At 36.4% G+C, this 15,359-nt stretch overlaps 2 protein-coding genes and 1 long non-coding RNA gene across 4 annotated transcripts in view; 1 reads left to right on the top strand and 2 right to left on the bottom strand.

Moving 5' to 3' along the window:
* Positions 1–6,779, top strand: part of LOC146518457 (voltage-dependent calcium channel subunit alpha-2/delta-3-like) — a 40,962-nt gene extending 34,183 nt beyond the window's left edge. For both annotated transcript variants that reach the window (XM_085159196.1, XM_085159197.1), the window contains exon 39: positions 520–6,779. In XM_085159196.1, the coding sequence (XP_085015322.1) occupies positions 520–612 (93 nt within the window). In that variant the 3' untranslated portion in view covers positions 613–6,779. The remainder of the gene's footprint in view (positions 1–519) is intronic.
* LOC146518458 (uncharacterized) lies at positions 1,660–14,183 on the bottom strand. Its single transcript, XM_085159245.1, has 6 exons — positions 12,291–14,183; positions 11,898–12,183; positions 7,866–8,034; positions 2,937–2,968; positions 2,761–2,821; positions 1,660–1,781 (listed from the first exon to the last, which is right to left on the bottom strand). The coding sequence occupies exons 1-6, from the start codon at positions 12,415–12,417 to the stop codon at positions 1,668–1,670; spliced, it is 789 nt and encodes a 262-aa protein (XP_085015371.1). The 5' UTR covers positions 12,418–14,183; the 3' UTR covers positions 1,660–1,667.
* Positions 8,659–11,750, bottom strand: LOC146518459 (uncharacterized). Its single transcript, XR_014874051.1, has 2 exons — positions 10,220–11,750; positions 8,659–9,809 (listed from the first exon to the last, which is right to left on the bottom strand). It is a non-coding gene; the product is annotated as an uncharacterized LOC146518459 (long non-coding RNA).
* Positions 14,184–15,359: the final 1,176 nt, after the last annotated feature.

Consider the following 15,359-nt stretch of genomic DNA (forward strand, 5'->3'; position numbering starts at 1 on the left):
AGAGATAGTAGTTAAAGTGGTAGTAGTAATAGGGAGCTGGTACTTGATTTTTAACCCACTGGCTTGCTTCTTTTAAGATGTGGGCTACAGTAGTATATGAAAGGCCAGTCCAAACACAATGTGGAGTGATGATGGCATATCCTCTTCTAGCATTAAATGTTTAAAAACTAATCTGTTAATAAAAATGTACATAAATCTTATATTTAACATTTTCAGCTATGAATTGTTAACTCATCCCAGAATTTTAGAGGGTTGATTTCTTTGTTTTTTTGAAATCCTGATTGTCCACATCTGTATTTTTCACTTGTACATTGCAATTCCAAGGGCGATCGTTCTCATCCATGTCACTGAATAATTATTTCACTTTGTTTTTATATAAATAACATTATATGGGTCAAGTTAACATTATTAAAAAAGTTATCTAAAGTTATATTCAGTACTGTCATAGCCAAATACAGCTGATAAGTTTACTAAAAAGCATGTGTACTGCAATATGACAATTGATTGTGTACCTTACAGGAAAATGCCATGGAGTGTGGTTCAGCAACACGCTTCTCCGGTCCCCTAGCAGCAGCTCTGCTGCCTCTGATAACAGCGACCATCAGCAGGTGACCAATAGCAGCTGCAGTGGAAATCAGTAAGGACTAATTCAATGAGAAGAAGCTTATAGACACATAAAAACATGAATTTGCTCATACGTTTAATACAGGCAGCACTCTACAAAGACAAAATCAGTAGCACTGAGACACATCCATTAATGCAGAGAACAAAAGAAAATGAGAATAACAGGAGTGCTTGGTGACTTTGATCAGCGCACAGCAAAGCATACCAAATAGAGTTTGCAAAATTGCTCTACATGTGTGCTGAATTTATTAGAAGAAAGAAACGTAGAATGCCTCTCAACAAGTGAGAGTGCTTTGCTCAAAGTCTAAGACAAGGGCCTTTGTGCACAGGAAGACATTAAATGTTTGATTATTTGTTGTGTCAGGAAAAATATGAAAGCTATTGTCTGCAGAATGTAAAATGCACTTTTGTGAAATGAGAAAAGAATGCAGAGTGGTCTTTGTTTTAGGTAGTAAATCATTACAAACAGTAATGATTTGTTAAAACAATTTATTTAGTAAAATTTATTTGTTTTACTAAATTTGCTTTGATGTCTGTAATGGATCATGTAAAATAGTAGCGAGACATTGGAAAATATTAAATGGCTTTATTCTGTTTATTCTGTTTTTTTAAGCAAATTATATTTAAGAAAAGTACATGATGCATGTATAAGAGCAGTGTGTTTGAAGAATGTGGCATTGATGTGTTCAGCCATTTGTCAAGGTGACCACATACTCGTAACTACATGTTTAGGAAAGCTGATGAATAAATGCAAATAAATATTTTCCATCATTTACACATTAAGTTACTTTTTTGTGTGGGTGAGTTTGTGTAGCTGTATTGCAGACAATGAATATAAATGCGATGCTATTTACTGTATATACAGTCCTGGAGGAAAAACAAAATATATCAAAAAATTAAACATTACAAAAAATGTGTTGAGCATAAAATAGACACATTAGAAAACAACACTTGTTTTAACATTTTAATTTAATCAGGAATTTAACATTTATGCTAGCAAACTGTCTTAAGGCAGTCAAGTTAAAACAATTTTCATTTGCAGTTTACACGGAGTTTACAGAGGTGTACATAGGGTTCACAGTGCTATACACCATACTCTTCAGGGCTGATGTAGCTGGCTCCTTGGGGATGGTTGAGTACAAATGGTATATGTCAGACTGGGGGGGAGAAAATAAACTGTATTACCTATTAACTTATATGACCAGCAGATATAATGTTACCCTTGTGAGTAGAGGTGGGAAGTAACAAAGTACAAATACTTCTAAGGTATCTGTATTTTACTTAAGCATTTATTTTTCTAACATCTTTTCACTTTTACTCCTTACATTTTAACACAACTAACACTTTCTGCTTCTTACATTTTCAAAACAGGCTTGTTACTTTTGTTTTAGGACATTTGAGGGGAGTTATTATTTCACATTACTGCATTTACTGTATTTTTGCATTATTTATAGCGCCATAGGTGTTAAAGTGGGCCAGTGCTTTTTATGGCAAAACACCGGGACAAGTGCAGATGGGCACAAATTGTGATCATGGTACATCTAGCTAGCTATAGAAGAGGAGTGAGGATAAGGGTATAATATTTTTATGAGGCAGATAATTTCAAATGTACAGAGCCTTGCAAGGGACATGGGAGAAAAAAACAAAAAGATGTACTTTTGCAAGATCCTGCAAAAGTTTTGCAAGAGATTGAGAAATGCTTTCCCCCCCTGCATTTATTGTACTTGATATTGGAGCTTCAAAGTACTTCAGGTGGTAGTTAATGAATTCAACCAAAACTGCCAGGTCAGAGTACTCCTTGTGACGACTTTGCCTGCTTACACTAAGAACTGTCTTCAGAAATCTTTAATTATAAAAACCATGTGTACTGCCAAGCACTGATTTAATGTTGTCATATTTAGGCGAAGCCGCAAGTGTTTGTCTTCCATCGCTATGGTTGATTCCAAGGTCTCAGTACTGACCTGGAAGTGCATGGACTTGTGGGACCTCACAGAAGTAACACGAGATCTCACAAAATGTTTGCAAATGTACATCTTGTTTTCTTTTTTTTTCTCCACTGTCTCCAGTGTTAATTTCTTCAACACTTCTGCTTAAGAATGTCTATACTTTTGCTACCTCTGCTTGTGACAGACTTACTTCATTGTTTTGAAGTTGCTGTCCATCTTCTTGAGTAGAATCTGCAACTGAAAAGGAAAATCTTTAATGCAAAGCATGTTATAGAAAAAGGTTTTTGAGGTTTTATAGAACTTGCCATTAAATTGTATCATTTACATTCTTACAAATAAGGATACAAAGAAGCTCACCTGGATCACCTGGAGTATGATTGCTCGTTTCCTGGAGGGGACTAGTTTGAAAAAGCAAAATAAGGCAGAAGTGAGAGGATAATTATTGAAGAGATGATGGGAAACTTGGAATAGTGAAAAACATTATTTGTAACAATACATTTAACCTGATACCCTTATAATACACATACTGGAAATTGGCCCCATAAAGAATTTGGACACTTCAACACCAAATTTCTGTGATGTTTCATATGGAACTTAATGAAATTCTCCTGGCTGGAGATTTTAACTGGTTGTCTTCTGTTCCTCAGAGAGTTTAAGTCTATGTCTACAAAACTAATTGTTGAGTCTGTGTTTCCACAGGCCCCGCTAGTTTAGAGACTTATTCCTCATGAAGAATGAAAAACAAGACAGAACATCTTCAATCGGTCTTTTACTCGCTAGCAAGGAAAGGCTTGGTCAGAACCAGGCTGTGAAGCTAAATGCTCCTCACCTGTCTCCAGACCAACTCCAACTCCAAGGCACTGTGTGTGTGTGTGTGTGTGTGTGTGTGTGTGTGTGTGTGTGTGTCTATGTGCGTGTGTGTGTGTGTGTGTGTGTGTGTGTGTGTCCTCCTGATCACAACATCCTTGGTCATAAGGGGGTAATCTCCCCACACCCAGTATATGGTTCAATTCCTGTATTGGTACACCATACACAACAAAGGTGAAGTCATAAAAGGGCAGGATGTTTACCAAACAACAAACAGAATCTTCACATGGGATGTGTCTGTGATAAAACACTACAGCCTCCTCCCAGAACCTTGAGAGGCTGGGGAGGTGGTCAGACAAAGGAATGCCTTTGATCCTATAGTTTGAACTAAGACTTTACAAATTTAAGAAACACAATGACAACATTCAACAATTTGACTTAACACTAATTTACAGCTAAAACTCACCCAAATCTTAAATGCCCAGAAAATTATTTATTTTTAACTGAGACTCTGGTTTGTGTTAAATTCTTTTGGATTCTTTAGGGCCAAGAAAGACACGGCTCAAAAGTGGTCTTTTTACTTTAAAAAATGATCTTTATTTTACATATCCGGGATATGGAGACCTGTGCACAAAACACACAACCCCAGGTCTGAAGCACAAACAGAAGCCTAGTTATTACTTGCTCTCTACGTCACACCACACTTTCTAGCTGCAAAAGCTTGCTCTGCAAAAGCATGTAATTTCCTGTCAGCCTGCAACCTAGTTTTACACTGAAGTCTGGGCCTCTCCAATATAATCAGCATATAAGCATTTAAGATTATATTTATTACCTAAGATTTGGAAATGATATCAGTGGCCACTGTGTGGTAGCTGCACAAATAGTGTTTAAATGAACTTTTAACCATTTCTGTGATCAAGCTTTCTCTCGTGATTTATGGAACTATAACTGGAATAGAATCAGCTCCACATCACTGTTGTAGAGCTGGCATGAAAATTCTTTAATGATGCGTTTATCAAAATTATAAATAAACATGTGCCCATCTGACTACCAAAACAGTCCTTGCTTTCTCCTCAGCTATCCAGTATCCTCAAAAAAAGGGATGTTGCCTAGGCTCAGGAGAGAAAAAATAAATCTGAGGCAAACTTTCTGATTTTTAGACAGCTCAGAAATCATTCAGACTCCTTAATTACAATTTTATTGTAATGGCAAATTTCTGTCCCAAACTTTGAAAAAATAATTCTTCCACTTCTTAATGTGAGCTCTCCAGGTTTATTTCTGACTAACAAAGCTATCATATCACGATGTCACGCTCAAAAAACTGTTTGCTGTACAGCACACATTTCCAGTGCTGTGCTGGCTCATTCTATCCCCCTACCACACATGTACAATGTTCATCCTACCTGACACAAATTGACATGCAGCATATATTTCCCTCATAACATCTTATACAAATCAAACATGTAACATAATAACCCAAACAATGCCAAAAATGTTCTTCTATGGATTGACTCTAATAATTACTGAGTGTGGAAATCGTGTACATCACTGATCTCTGTTTGTGCATACTGGAGGTATTTCCCCTCCTTGTTATGATTAGTGCTGGGGTCATGACTCAAAAAAACAAAACAAAAGTATTACACTGAAAGTTTTCTTAAAAGCAATGCCCAGCGGTGGGCTGGGGTGGGTATTTTGGTATCCCCTCGGCTTGGTGCTGGTATGATGGGGTTTCTCCCAGAGGAGGAGAGAGTTTGTTCCCTTTGCCTTCGGGTCAGGGAAGGTAACATTTATGCCAAGCGGCAGTTCAGAGTACCCAGCCTTCTTGGAGTCCCTAGGTGTGGCACTGGAGGGTGCTCCTCCTGGGGACTCTGTTGTCCTACTGGGAGACTTCAATGCTCACATGGGCAATGACAGCAAGACCTGGAAGGGCGTGATTGGGAGGGACAGCCTCCCGGATCTGAACCCTAGGCCACAGGTCGATGATCGATTTTGTAATCGTATCAACAGGCCTTAAGCCATATGTTTTGGACACTCGGGTAAAGAGAGGGGCTGAGTGGTCGACTGATCACCACCTGGTGGTGAGTTGGATCAGGTGGCGAGGGAGGACGCTGGACAGACCTGGTGCGCCCAAATGTACAGTGAGGGTGTGCTGGGAACGTCTAGCAGAGGCCCCGGTCCGCGAGATCTTCAATGCACACCTCCAGCAGAGATTCAACAGCATTCCGAGGGAGACTGGGGACATTGAGTCCGAATGGACCATGTTCAGCACCTCCATTGCCAAAGCGGCTGCACTGAGCTGCGGCAGCAAGGTAGTTGGTGCCTGTTGTGGTGGTAATCCCCGAACCAAATGGTGGACACTAGAGGTGAGGGGAGCCACCAAGCTGAAGTAGGAGTCCTACTGGGCTTGGTTAGCCTGTGGGACTCCGGAGGCAGCTGATACTGACAGGCCAAGCGGAATGCAGCACGGACGATGGCTGAAGCAAAAACTCAGGTGTCGGAGGAGTTTGGCGAGGCCATGGAAAAAAACTTTCGGACTGCCTCAAAGAGATTCTGGCAAACCGTCAGGCAACTCAGGAGAAGAAAGCAGTGTTCTAGCTGCACTGTGTATAGTGTGGGTGGAGTGCTGCTGACTTCAGCTGTGAAAATTGTCAGAATTGTCAGAAGGAATACTTTGAGGACCTCCTCAATCCCACTGGCATGTCTTCTGTGGTGGAAGCAGAGTCTGGGGACAAAGGGGATGACCCGCCTATCCTAATGAGGAGACACATGCAATCTTTGTCTTAACCTCCTAAGACCCGAACTCTTCCACAGCATGCATTTTTAATTTCTCTTTGATATTTGGACATATTGGGGCCCGATGAATGTAAAAACAAAGAATTACCAGATTTTTTTTTCCTTATTTTTGTTTTTAAGAAAAATGAGAGCCACATATGAGGATATTCGTTTAAAATTTTGATAGAACAGAAGCAGTATAATGTCCTTGTAAGTGGATATCAGGCCCTTGTAGAGCAAAATTTAGTATTTTGGTCTAAATAACCCAAAATGTGATATCCACATATGTAGACGCCAGGTCCTAGGAGGTTAATGAATCGGTATGAACGCAACACTTCTGACAACACAAAACCCAGCACAAAGAGACTTCAGTAGTGATTCTCCTTTAGAAACATGAACAGGTGGTAGAAATGATGTCCAGCCTTACTGTTCATCATTGCTTTTTTTACCTGTTGAAGTTCAGGGTCTCACTGCTGCTGCAGTTGGCATCCACTCAGATTTAATGTCACTATGGATTCTTGGCTAGCTTATCATTAGCATACTTGTAAAGAGCCGAAGTTCTATTTGCACTATAATGCAGTTGTTTCTATTCTTAATGGAGTATGCATTTTACCATCGCACTCTTGTCCATTTGTTCAACAAAAATAAAAGTAAGGTCCAAATCTGAATTGTAGACTGTGTCACTATCGTTCACCTCTAACACATGGACTGAAATTAGATGATTATAGTATAAGTGGCACCTTTAATCAAATTTACAGGCAAGGAGAGTAACAATTCAAAGGTACAACCAGTTCTCTGCAAGAAGTGATTCCCATCCCTACTCATAAATGTTATCTGAAAATACATGTGACTGCTCACAGTTTAAAATTTCTCTAGCCACAAAGCCTATTAATAGTGCAAACATGTCATTCCATTGACACTACGTGAATTTCAGTATTTTGAAAGGGGTTAAAGGATTTTTTTTTAAAAATTACTTCAAAAAGTACCCATCTGCCACAGCTTGAAGTGTCCAGATACTTTTCAGAGCCACTAACTCAGAATGTTATATTGAGAGCTTTTGTTTTTAATTACCACTTGTCCAAGATGTGTTGTGTTCATTAAGCCATCTACAATTGAAAGTAAAAAAAAAAAAAATTGTATAAACATAAACATAGTATATACTATAGGTAAGAATTGCAAAAAGCTTAAAGTCACTTAGCGTTTACATTACCAGTGCAGTGGGCTTGTGAGCTACAAGAAAAAACAACCAGACAGTTATTTTCATGGACATAATACAGAAACCATTGGAAACAGTTGCAGATAAGGTTAAAGCATGTCTTACCTGCTGGTAACAGAATTTACTGGAACTATTAAAAAAAAGAGAAAACATAAAAGTAATTGCTGATCAAACAACTTTCATGATCCATAAGGAAATATTGGAGAAAAGAAATACTAAAGTAAAACTAAACAAACCAGTTCTGATCAGTAGACACAGAAGCTTAAGTTTTAAGTCATATGACGAGCTGTAATTTAGGCTTGAGATATTTACTTTGGAATTATAATGCTACAACATGCAAAATTATGAGCTTCCATGCCCAATACAATTTTTTTTTGTAAAAATAAAAGTGGAAAAACCTTGATACAAGTTGTTTTTAAAATAATTTTTTCTAATTCTCAATTTTGTGTAAGAAAAGCAGCATCAATATTTAAATAAAAAAATGTATTTGAAGATCATTAAAAGATAAATAAAAGTAAACAGCATTTTTCAGTAGTTCTTTTCAGATTCCTCACAAGTACACATCCCAGTAAGACAACACCCACAGCAACTCCACAACCAGTTGAAACCACCAGTTTCAATATCAGTACATCTGTTTTGCAGCAAGAGCACATAAACAAGAAAATCTTACTTTTTCAGTTCCACAAAACTAAGACTGAGACAAAGCTGAGATGGCGACTGAGACAGTGAAACCAAGCATTAACAAATTGTTTACCATAGATAATGGAGTAACCATTTCTAAGATGATAATTTAAAATGTTGGTTACATTTTGAGATTTTTTTTTCAAAATAACACACCATCACATAGAGATTTATTTTTATTTGTAAATTTGGAGTTTGAAAACAAAGATAGACTTATACCTGTTATTTTTTATGAGATTATATAACATGTATCCTATGCAGTGTTGGGCAAGTTACTTTGAAAAATAATTAATTCGAGTTACTAGTTACTTCTTCAAAAAAGTAACTGAGTTAGTAACTGAGTTACAATATTCTAAAAGTAATTAATTACTTGAAAAGAAACTATTGCGTTACTTTTAAAAAAATGTTTAACCCTCTGGGTCCAGGGTATAATTGGCCATTTTTAACTACTTTTGATTTTCCCTCCACATTTTACCTTTAAAAACTATTTACTTTGCCTTGTTTGGCATCATTCTTTTCAGCACAACCTCACATGTCTAAATTTACAGTCATGTTTTCATTTTGACATACTGTATTAACACAATTGATCTAAAATCAGAAAAAACCATAAAATCAGAGTAGAAAAAGTTATATTTTTACTGTAACAACCACAAACATGTTTAATGAATCATATTTCATAACTTTAAATGCAAATATAAATTGTCAATTTTAAAATCCTATGCACAAGTTTTGCATAAGTTATTTGCATCCATTTACCTTTTACCTTGATTTTTTAAAGTAACCATTTCAAACTATTTACAGAAAAATCAGCTGTTCTGCATTCAATAAGATGCCACAAAAATTATTTGTGCCACTCCAAAACAATAATTGTAATTGTAATAATTGCCCACTATAAAGGAGAACATCACAGCCTGATACCTGCAGGCCTGAAAGCAGGTGTATCACTCCTTTTTCTACCTGGAGACAGCAGTCGCCTCATTGTTCTGACACACAACACAAAACTATCCACAACACTACACACTAACTACACAAGACAACACATTAATTACACACTCCAAACATGCTAAACGTCACAAATCTCTCAAAACTCTCTCTCTCTCTTTTTCTGCTCTTTCTCGCTCACTCTCTCTCTCTCTCGCCGTCACTCCTAAAACGTCCTCTGTTTTTTTGTGGGGTCATAAGCAGAGAGCGCTTGCTAGCGCTGTCCTTAGACAGTAAACGTGACGAAACTATTGAGGAAAAAATGCTGCCTATATATTGTTTATCATCACTTATTTATCACTCATGCGATTGTTTTGCCTCCTTAGCTTCAGGTGTTGTGCTTGACAGTGATCGTGATTATCTTCCGCGGGAGCGCGCGCAGCTGCTTAAAGCTGTAGCGTCCAGATTACTTACAGGTACTTTCGCACAACTGATATAAGATGTGGTAAGCTGAACACAGCTTCAACTGTCTGTTTGTTGAAAAATAGTAACGGACCGCGTTTTCTTGTTAGTAACTGTAACGGCGTTGTAACAGTAGGAATAGTAATTAGTTAGATTACTTGTTACTGAAAAAAGTAACGCCATTAGTAACGTTAGTAACCGTTATTCCCATCACTGATCCTATGTAGAACAGTAGTGGACAAACTAGAAAATAATATTACAGTGTCACAATGACATACGTTCATGACAGATACCTGTGTGATCTTTGTGCCCAGATGATGTTTTACCTGGTCTGACAGTGACTTCAAAGGATGTGGTTCTTCCATCCTTTGAAGTTGTTCCTAAACACAAATTTAAGACTGGAATATTACAGCAGGAAACATCTGTGATTAGGATACTGTATAAATGTATAATGAGGTAGAATAGAAAGTCACTCACTTTTAGTTTCTTTTATTCATTGTTAATAAAAACAATGACATTTGTAAATCTTTGCATTTAGTTTTTATCTAAAGCTTACGCAGCATTATAACTTTTTCGGATTCTTGGTTGTAAAACAAAGATAAATTCAGATCTGTCACTGTTTTGTAATTAGATGACATTTATGTGGCACCAGTGTTTTAAAAACAGAGTAGTGGACAAACTTGAAACAAACAAAAAAGAAAAACCCAACAACAACAAAGATACCAAAGATACCAAAAAAAGAAAAAAGAAATGTCACGCTGTCCCAGTAAAATATTTTAATGAAGGATACCTGTATCAACTGTCTCCCCAGATGATAGTGTACCAGGATTGAAGGTTGTCAAATCTGTGGTTCTTTTATCCTTGAGATTTGCTCCTAAATAAACATTTAAAAGTGAAATGTTATAGCACAAAATATCTGTGATGAGGATACTGCATAAATGTATAAATGAAAGAAAAGAAAGTCATTCACTTTGTACTGTATTCATTTGGTTGTAAATAAAATACAGATGGATAAGATTTAAAAAATTATTGCATTCTGGATTTATTTATGTTTTTTTGTAAATTTGAAAAGAGATAGGGTTATACCTGTTATTTTATGTGATTACATAACATGTGGAACAGTAGTGGACAAACTAGAAAATAATATTACAGGCACACTGTAACAATGACATATGTTCATGATAGATACCTGTGTGAACTTTGTGCCCAGATGTTTTTTTTACCAGGTCTGACAGTGGCTAAATCTGTGGTTCTTCCATCCTTTGAAGTTGTCCCTAAACACAATTTAAGACTGGAATATTACAGCAGGAAACATCTGTGATTAGCATACTGTGAATGAGGTGGAATAGAAAGTCCATTTCTACATCTTTGCATTTTCTTTTTCTTTACATCTTTATACAGAATCAGAACTTCTGTAAATTTGGATTTGTAAAACAAAGATTTAATTAGAACTGTTACTGTTGTGTAATTAAATAATATTTAATGTATGTGACACTAATCTTTGTAAATTAGAATAGAGGACAAACTTAAAACACATTATGTTTTATGATGATGATGATGTTTTATCAGGAATGACGGTTGTTAAATCTGTCATGCTTGCATCCTTTGGATTTTCCACTGAAGTCGCATTTAAAACTGAAATGTTACGATACACAACATCTGCTGTTATGATATTGTATAAATATTTCAATTCCAATTTTATTTATAGAGCACCAAATTACAAAAACAGTTGCCTTAAGGCACTTTATATTTTAAGGTAGACCCTAAAATTATACAATATATAATGCGTTATATATTGTAGCTGTCAGTGTTGTTAGACAGGAAACTTGTGTGTCTCTCCACTCAAAGTGTAGAAATAACATTCAGGCACAGAAACAGATGAAGGAGTCTCACAGTTCAGTGTGACTGACTCTGCCTCTGTGATCACCGGTGGATCAATAATGAGTTTAGGTGGAAGGGGAGCTGAAAAGTTGAAACATTAAATACAGTTAGGATCACATCTGTGCCTGACCATCATGCATTCTTTGCTTTCACACATTAAGATAACATCAGTACTTTGTGGTAAAGCCGCTCACTCACTTTGGATGATGATGGAGGAAGAGTCACTGTACAAAGAGTTTGACCCTCCCGTCTGAGGCGTGTAAGAACAACTCACTATAATCTCTGCAGGTGGTCTGAGACCAGCCATCTCCAGAAGTTCAGTTACTGTCTGTTGTGTCAGACAGGAGAACTTTCTAACAGTTCATTTACTCGAAGTGTAGAAATAACACTCTGAAACCGAAGATGGAGCCTCACAGTTCAGTGTGACTGAATCCATCTCTGTGATAGCTGATCTACTCACTGTCAGTGTAGGTTGGAGAAAAGCTGCAGAGACAGATTATAACATATGTGTCTGGAATAGGTATAGGGTGGTTTTGCTGCTTATTGTAATACTGCAACTAAAAGTGATATTTTACAATCATATTTACTCACATCTTATGGTGAGTGGAGACACATTACTCATTGGAGACTGATATATAAAAAGGTAAAAACAGGTCACTTTTACTGTAACAGGTGCACTTTGATGTGCAAGTGATAGCATTTCAGATCCATTCAGTTTCTGCAAAGAAGAAAATTTCTTGGCAAGTTGTTGTCCTGAAGTGCTAAAATAACAATCAGATATTGAAACAGATGGTGGAGTCTCACAGTCCAGTATGACTGAGTCGGTCTCTGTCATCACCTGTTGTCTCACTTTCAGTTTAGGTGGAAGAAGGGCTGAAAAATTGAAGTTAGGTAATTATCAGAGTCAGCACCGAGATGTAAATGATTCAGGTTCATGTATATACTGTAATTGCAATATATATGTCAGAAAAGTTACGTACCATTTATGGCGATGGTAGATGGTTCACTGTCAAGACATGTTAAATAAAACCCATCATGCTTTGCAACATAAGCACATCTAACTTCAACTTCAGCAGGTAAAGTCTTTCGAGCCATCCTCAGCAGCATAGTCCCTGTTAGTGTCTGCACACAGGAGGAGCCTGTAGACACTTTTTGACTTGCCTAGACTTTGACTAGAAATCACACTGAGACACAAAAATAGATGATGGAGCTTCACAGCTCAGTGTGACTGAGTCTGTCTCTCTGATCAGGGATTTACTCAGAATCACTTTTGGCAGATTAAAGGCTGAAAAGTTAGAGGCGAACATAAGTGAATGAAATACAAATAATATCCACGATGGTGACCAAGAAACGTAATACTAGACTCAGTGACTGACCTCGTGCTTTGATATCATCAAAGAAATCTGTTGGAGAAAGAACTGATTAAAAACTAAATATTAAAAGATTGAAACTCCCACTAAGTGTAATTTTGTCCGTCTAATATAATATACTGTAATTACATAAACATTTAATATTGTTTAAAAGCAGACATTAAAAAGGTATCGGGTTAAATACAAAACCATTTCAAATACAAAGAAATGCAACTTCATGTTGTGGCCTCATGTGGTGTCTGTGTGAAATAAGTCTGTGAAGGTTCTCAGTCATCCAGGTCATGGTAGTCTAAAGAGCTTGGAAAGAAAAGCATCTGGACTTCTTTAAGTTCCTTGATGACATTTCACCTTTTATCTGAGAAGCTTCTTGAGTTCTAAGGTCAAATGGTGGAGAGTCCCAGATTTAAGTCCTAGGGGAGTGTCCCCCAAGGGGGTCATGAACCCTCTGCTGATTCTCTACATAATCACACGTGCCAAGGTGTAAACAGGTGTAGGTCACAATTAGCCAAGGTTTTGCGTGAACCCGCTGTGAAACCTAGCCCCACCCTATCATGTGATTTCCTCTGTTCAAAGATGGTCGTTCACAGTGGTAGTGAACAGAGGCGGTGGTTTACAACATCAACTGTCTGCCATCTATAATCCAGTTTTCAGATCCTTTCCTAGACGGCTTAACGCCCACTCACATCCTGCGCCTGTTGACTTCAGGAAAAAGATGAAGACAATAAACATATTGGACCTATGTTTATTATTCACCCCATAGATGTGATGTAGAACAAGAAGAGGGACAGACCCCTCTCTGGGCGTTATCATAATCATTTTGTTTTTTTGTTCTTTTTTAATGTACTTGAAAATTTTTTGTACAGGAATAAAATCAACTGTAAAATCCACACTTTTGCTAAATGCCCTGTTGAAACTTATTTTATCATACTTAACAGTCATTCTCTTTCTCTTAACAAAACTGTCTTTTATAAAGATATAACACATTTTGGGGTCAGTGTAAATGAAAGGCAGCTGTCAAATGTGAAAGTGAGGTCAGAGGTCAAATTTGACATGATATTTAAATGCAAACTATAATGTGATATTTAGAATCCCAATATACCAGTATTATTTCCTAAAAGTGGCCAACACACACAAATGCAGCAGAATTTAAAGCATAGTTTTAGAGATAAAAGACATTTCATTAAAGTTTGGCCTTGCTTGACCTTGAAGAAGAGGTCAGATGTCAAATAAGGTGATATTTAGAATTCTCATACCCTTCCCTTTATGTTTTCAGTACAACATTGCAGTAAGGAACATAGTTTTAACCCTCTGGGGTCCAGGGTATAATTGTCCGTTTTTAACTACTTTTGATTTCACCTTTAAAAACTGTTTATCTTGCCTTGTTTGGTATCATTATTTCCAGCAAAACCTCAAATATCTAAAATTTGAGTTATTTTTTCATTTTTGCATACAATATTAGCACAGTTGATCTAAATTTAGACAAAAAATCAAAATCCGAATAGAATTTTATTTTATTTTTTACTGTAAAACCCACAAACATGTTTAACGAATCATTTTCATAACTTGAAATGCAAATAGAAATTGTATATTTCTAAAAAATTATGCACAAGTTTTGCAAACAACAAAGTTATATGGTACTATTTACCTAAAAATGCAGCCAAGGCCTCAGGCGTTTTTTATATAACCATTTAAATCTATTTACAGAACAATCAGGTGTGCTGCATGAAATAAGAAGGCACACAAATTATTTGTGCCAGTCCAAGAAAATAGTTTGTGTTCAGTATAGTTTATGTTCAGTCTTAAATTGGTCATGTGATTTTGACGCGTCTTTATCTTTATAGTTTGATCTTGCTTGACCTTGAAAAGGGGTTATCAGTCTCTTTACATTTTCAGTACAACATTGCAGTAAGGGACATAGTTCTTAATAGCTCTTTATTGCATTAATATCACATTTACCTTCGAATCAGTCTATTAATCTTGAATGAGAGGTCAGAGGTCAAATCTGACATGACAATTTAAGTCTTTATACGGTACTTTCTATATGCTGACCATACACACGACACTTGTAAGAATCAAAATTTCCAAGTTATAATCTGTCATTTTTTGACCAATAAATCATTAACTCCACCTTGAACACCTTGAAGTAAGCCAAATTTGAATGGAATGCTAACTCTACACCACTCTGCACCCCTACAAAGTTTTAATAATAACTTAATAAAAAGCACATTTTGATAAACTGCAACAGTAGCTTTCTGGGGATTTTATACTGATGCAAATGTGTGTTACAGTTTTAGTTCCTTGCTTTCAAAAAACAAATAAAAAACGATCTCTGTGCACAACCTTAAAAAGAATGAATCTGTCACAAAAAAACAAACATGCTGGGGCTGATGTAAATATATGAAGTATAGAAATAGAGGCTAGAGAATTTACTTCATCAGTATCTGTACAATAAAATTTTAAACAAATTTTTTTTTACGGTCATGCTTTTAGAGAACATGAACAGAAATAAATTTGCACAATGAGACGGTTTCCCTTTTTAGTATTGAAGTACATCCATATTTTTTTTTTACTTTTTAAAAATTTATATGAATGAAATCACATAAAATACCAGAAAGACAGTGTAGATTTTAACATGGCTTTATTTGTTCTTGTTTTAAAGCCAATGATATTTAAGAAAAA

Source organism: Neolamprologus multifasciatus, chromosome 5 (genome assembly GCF_963576455.1).
Source record: "Neolamprologus multifasciatus chromosome 5, fNeoMul1.2, whole genome shotgun sequence".
NCBI lineage: Eukaryota > Metazoa > Chordata > Actinopteri > Cichliformes > Cichlidae > Neolamprologus > Neolamprologus multifasciatus.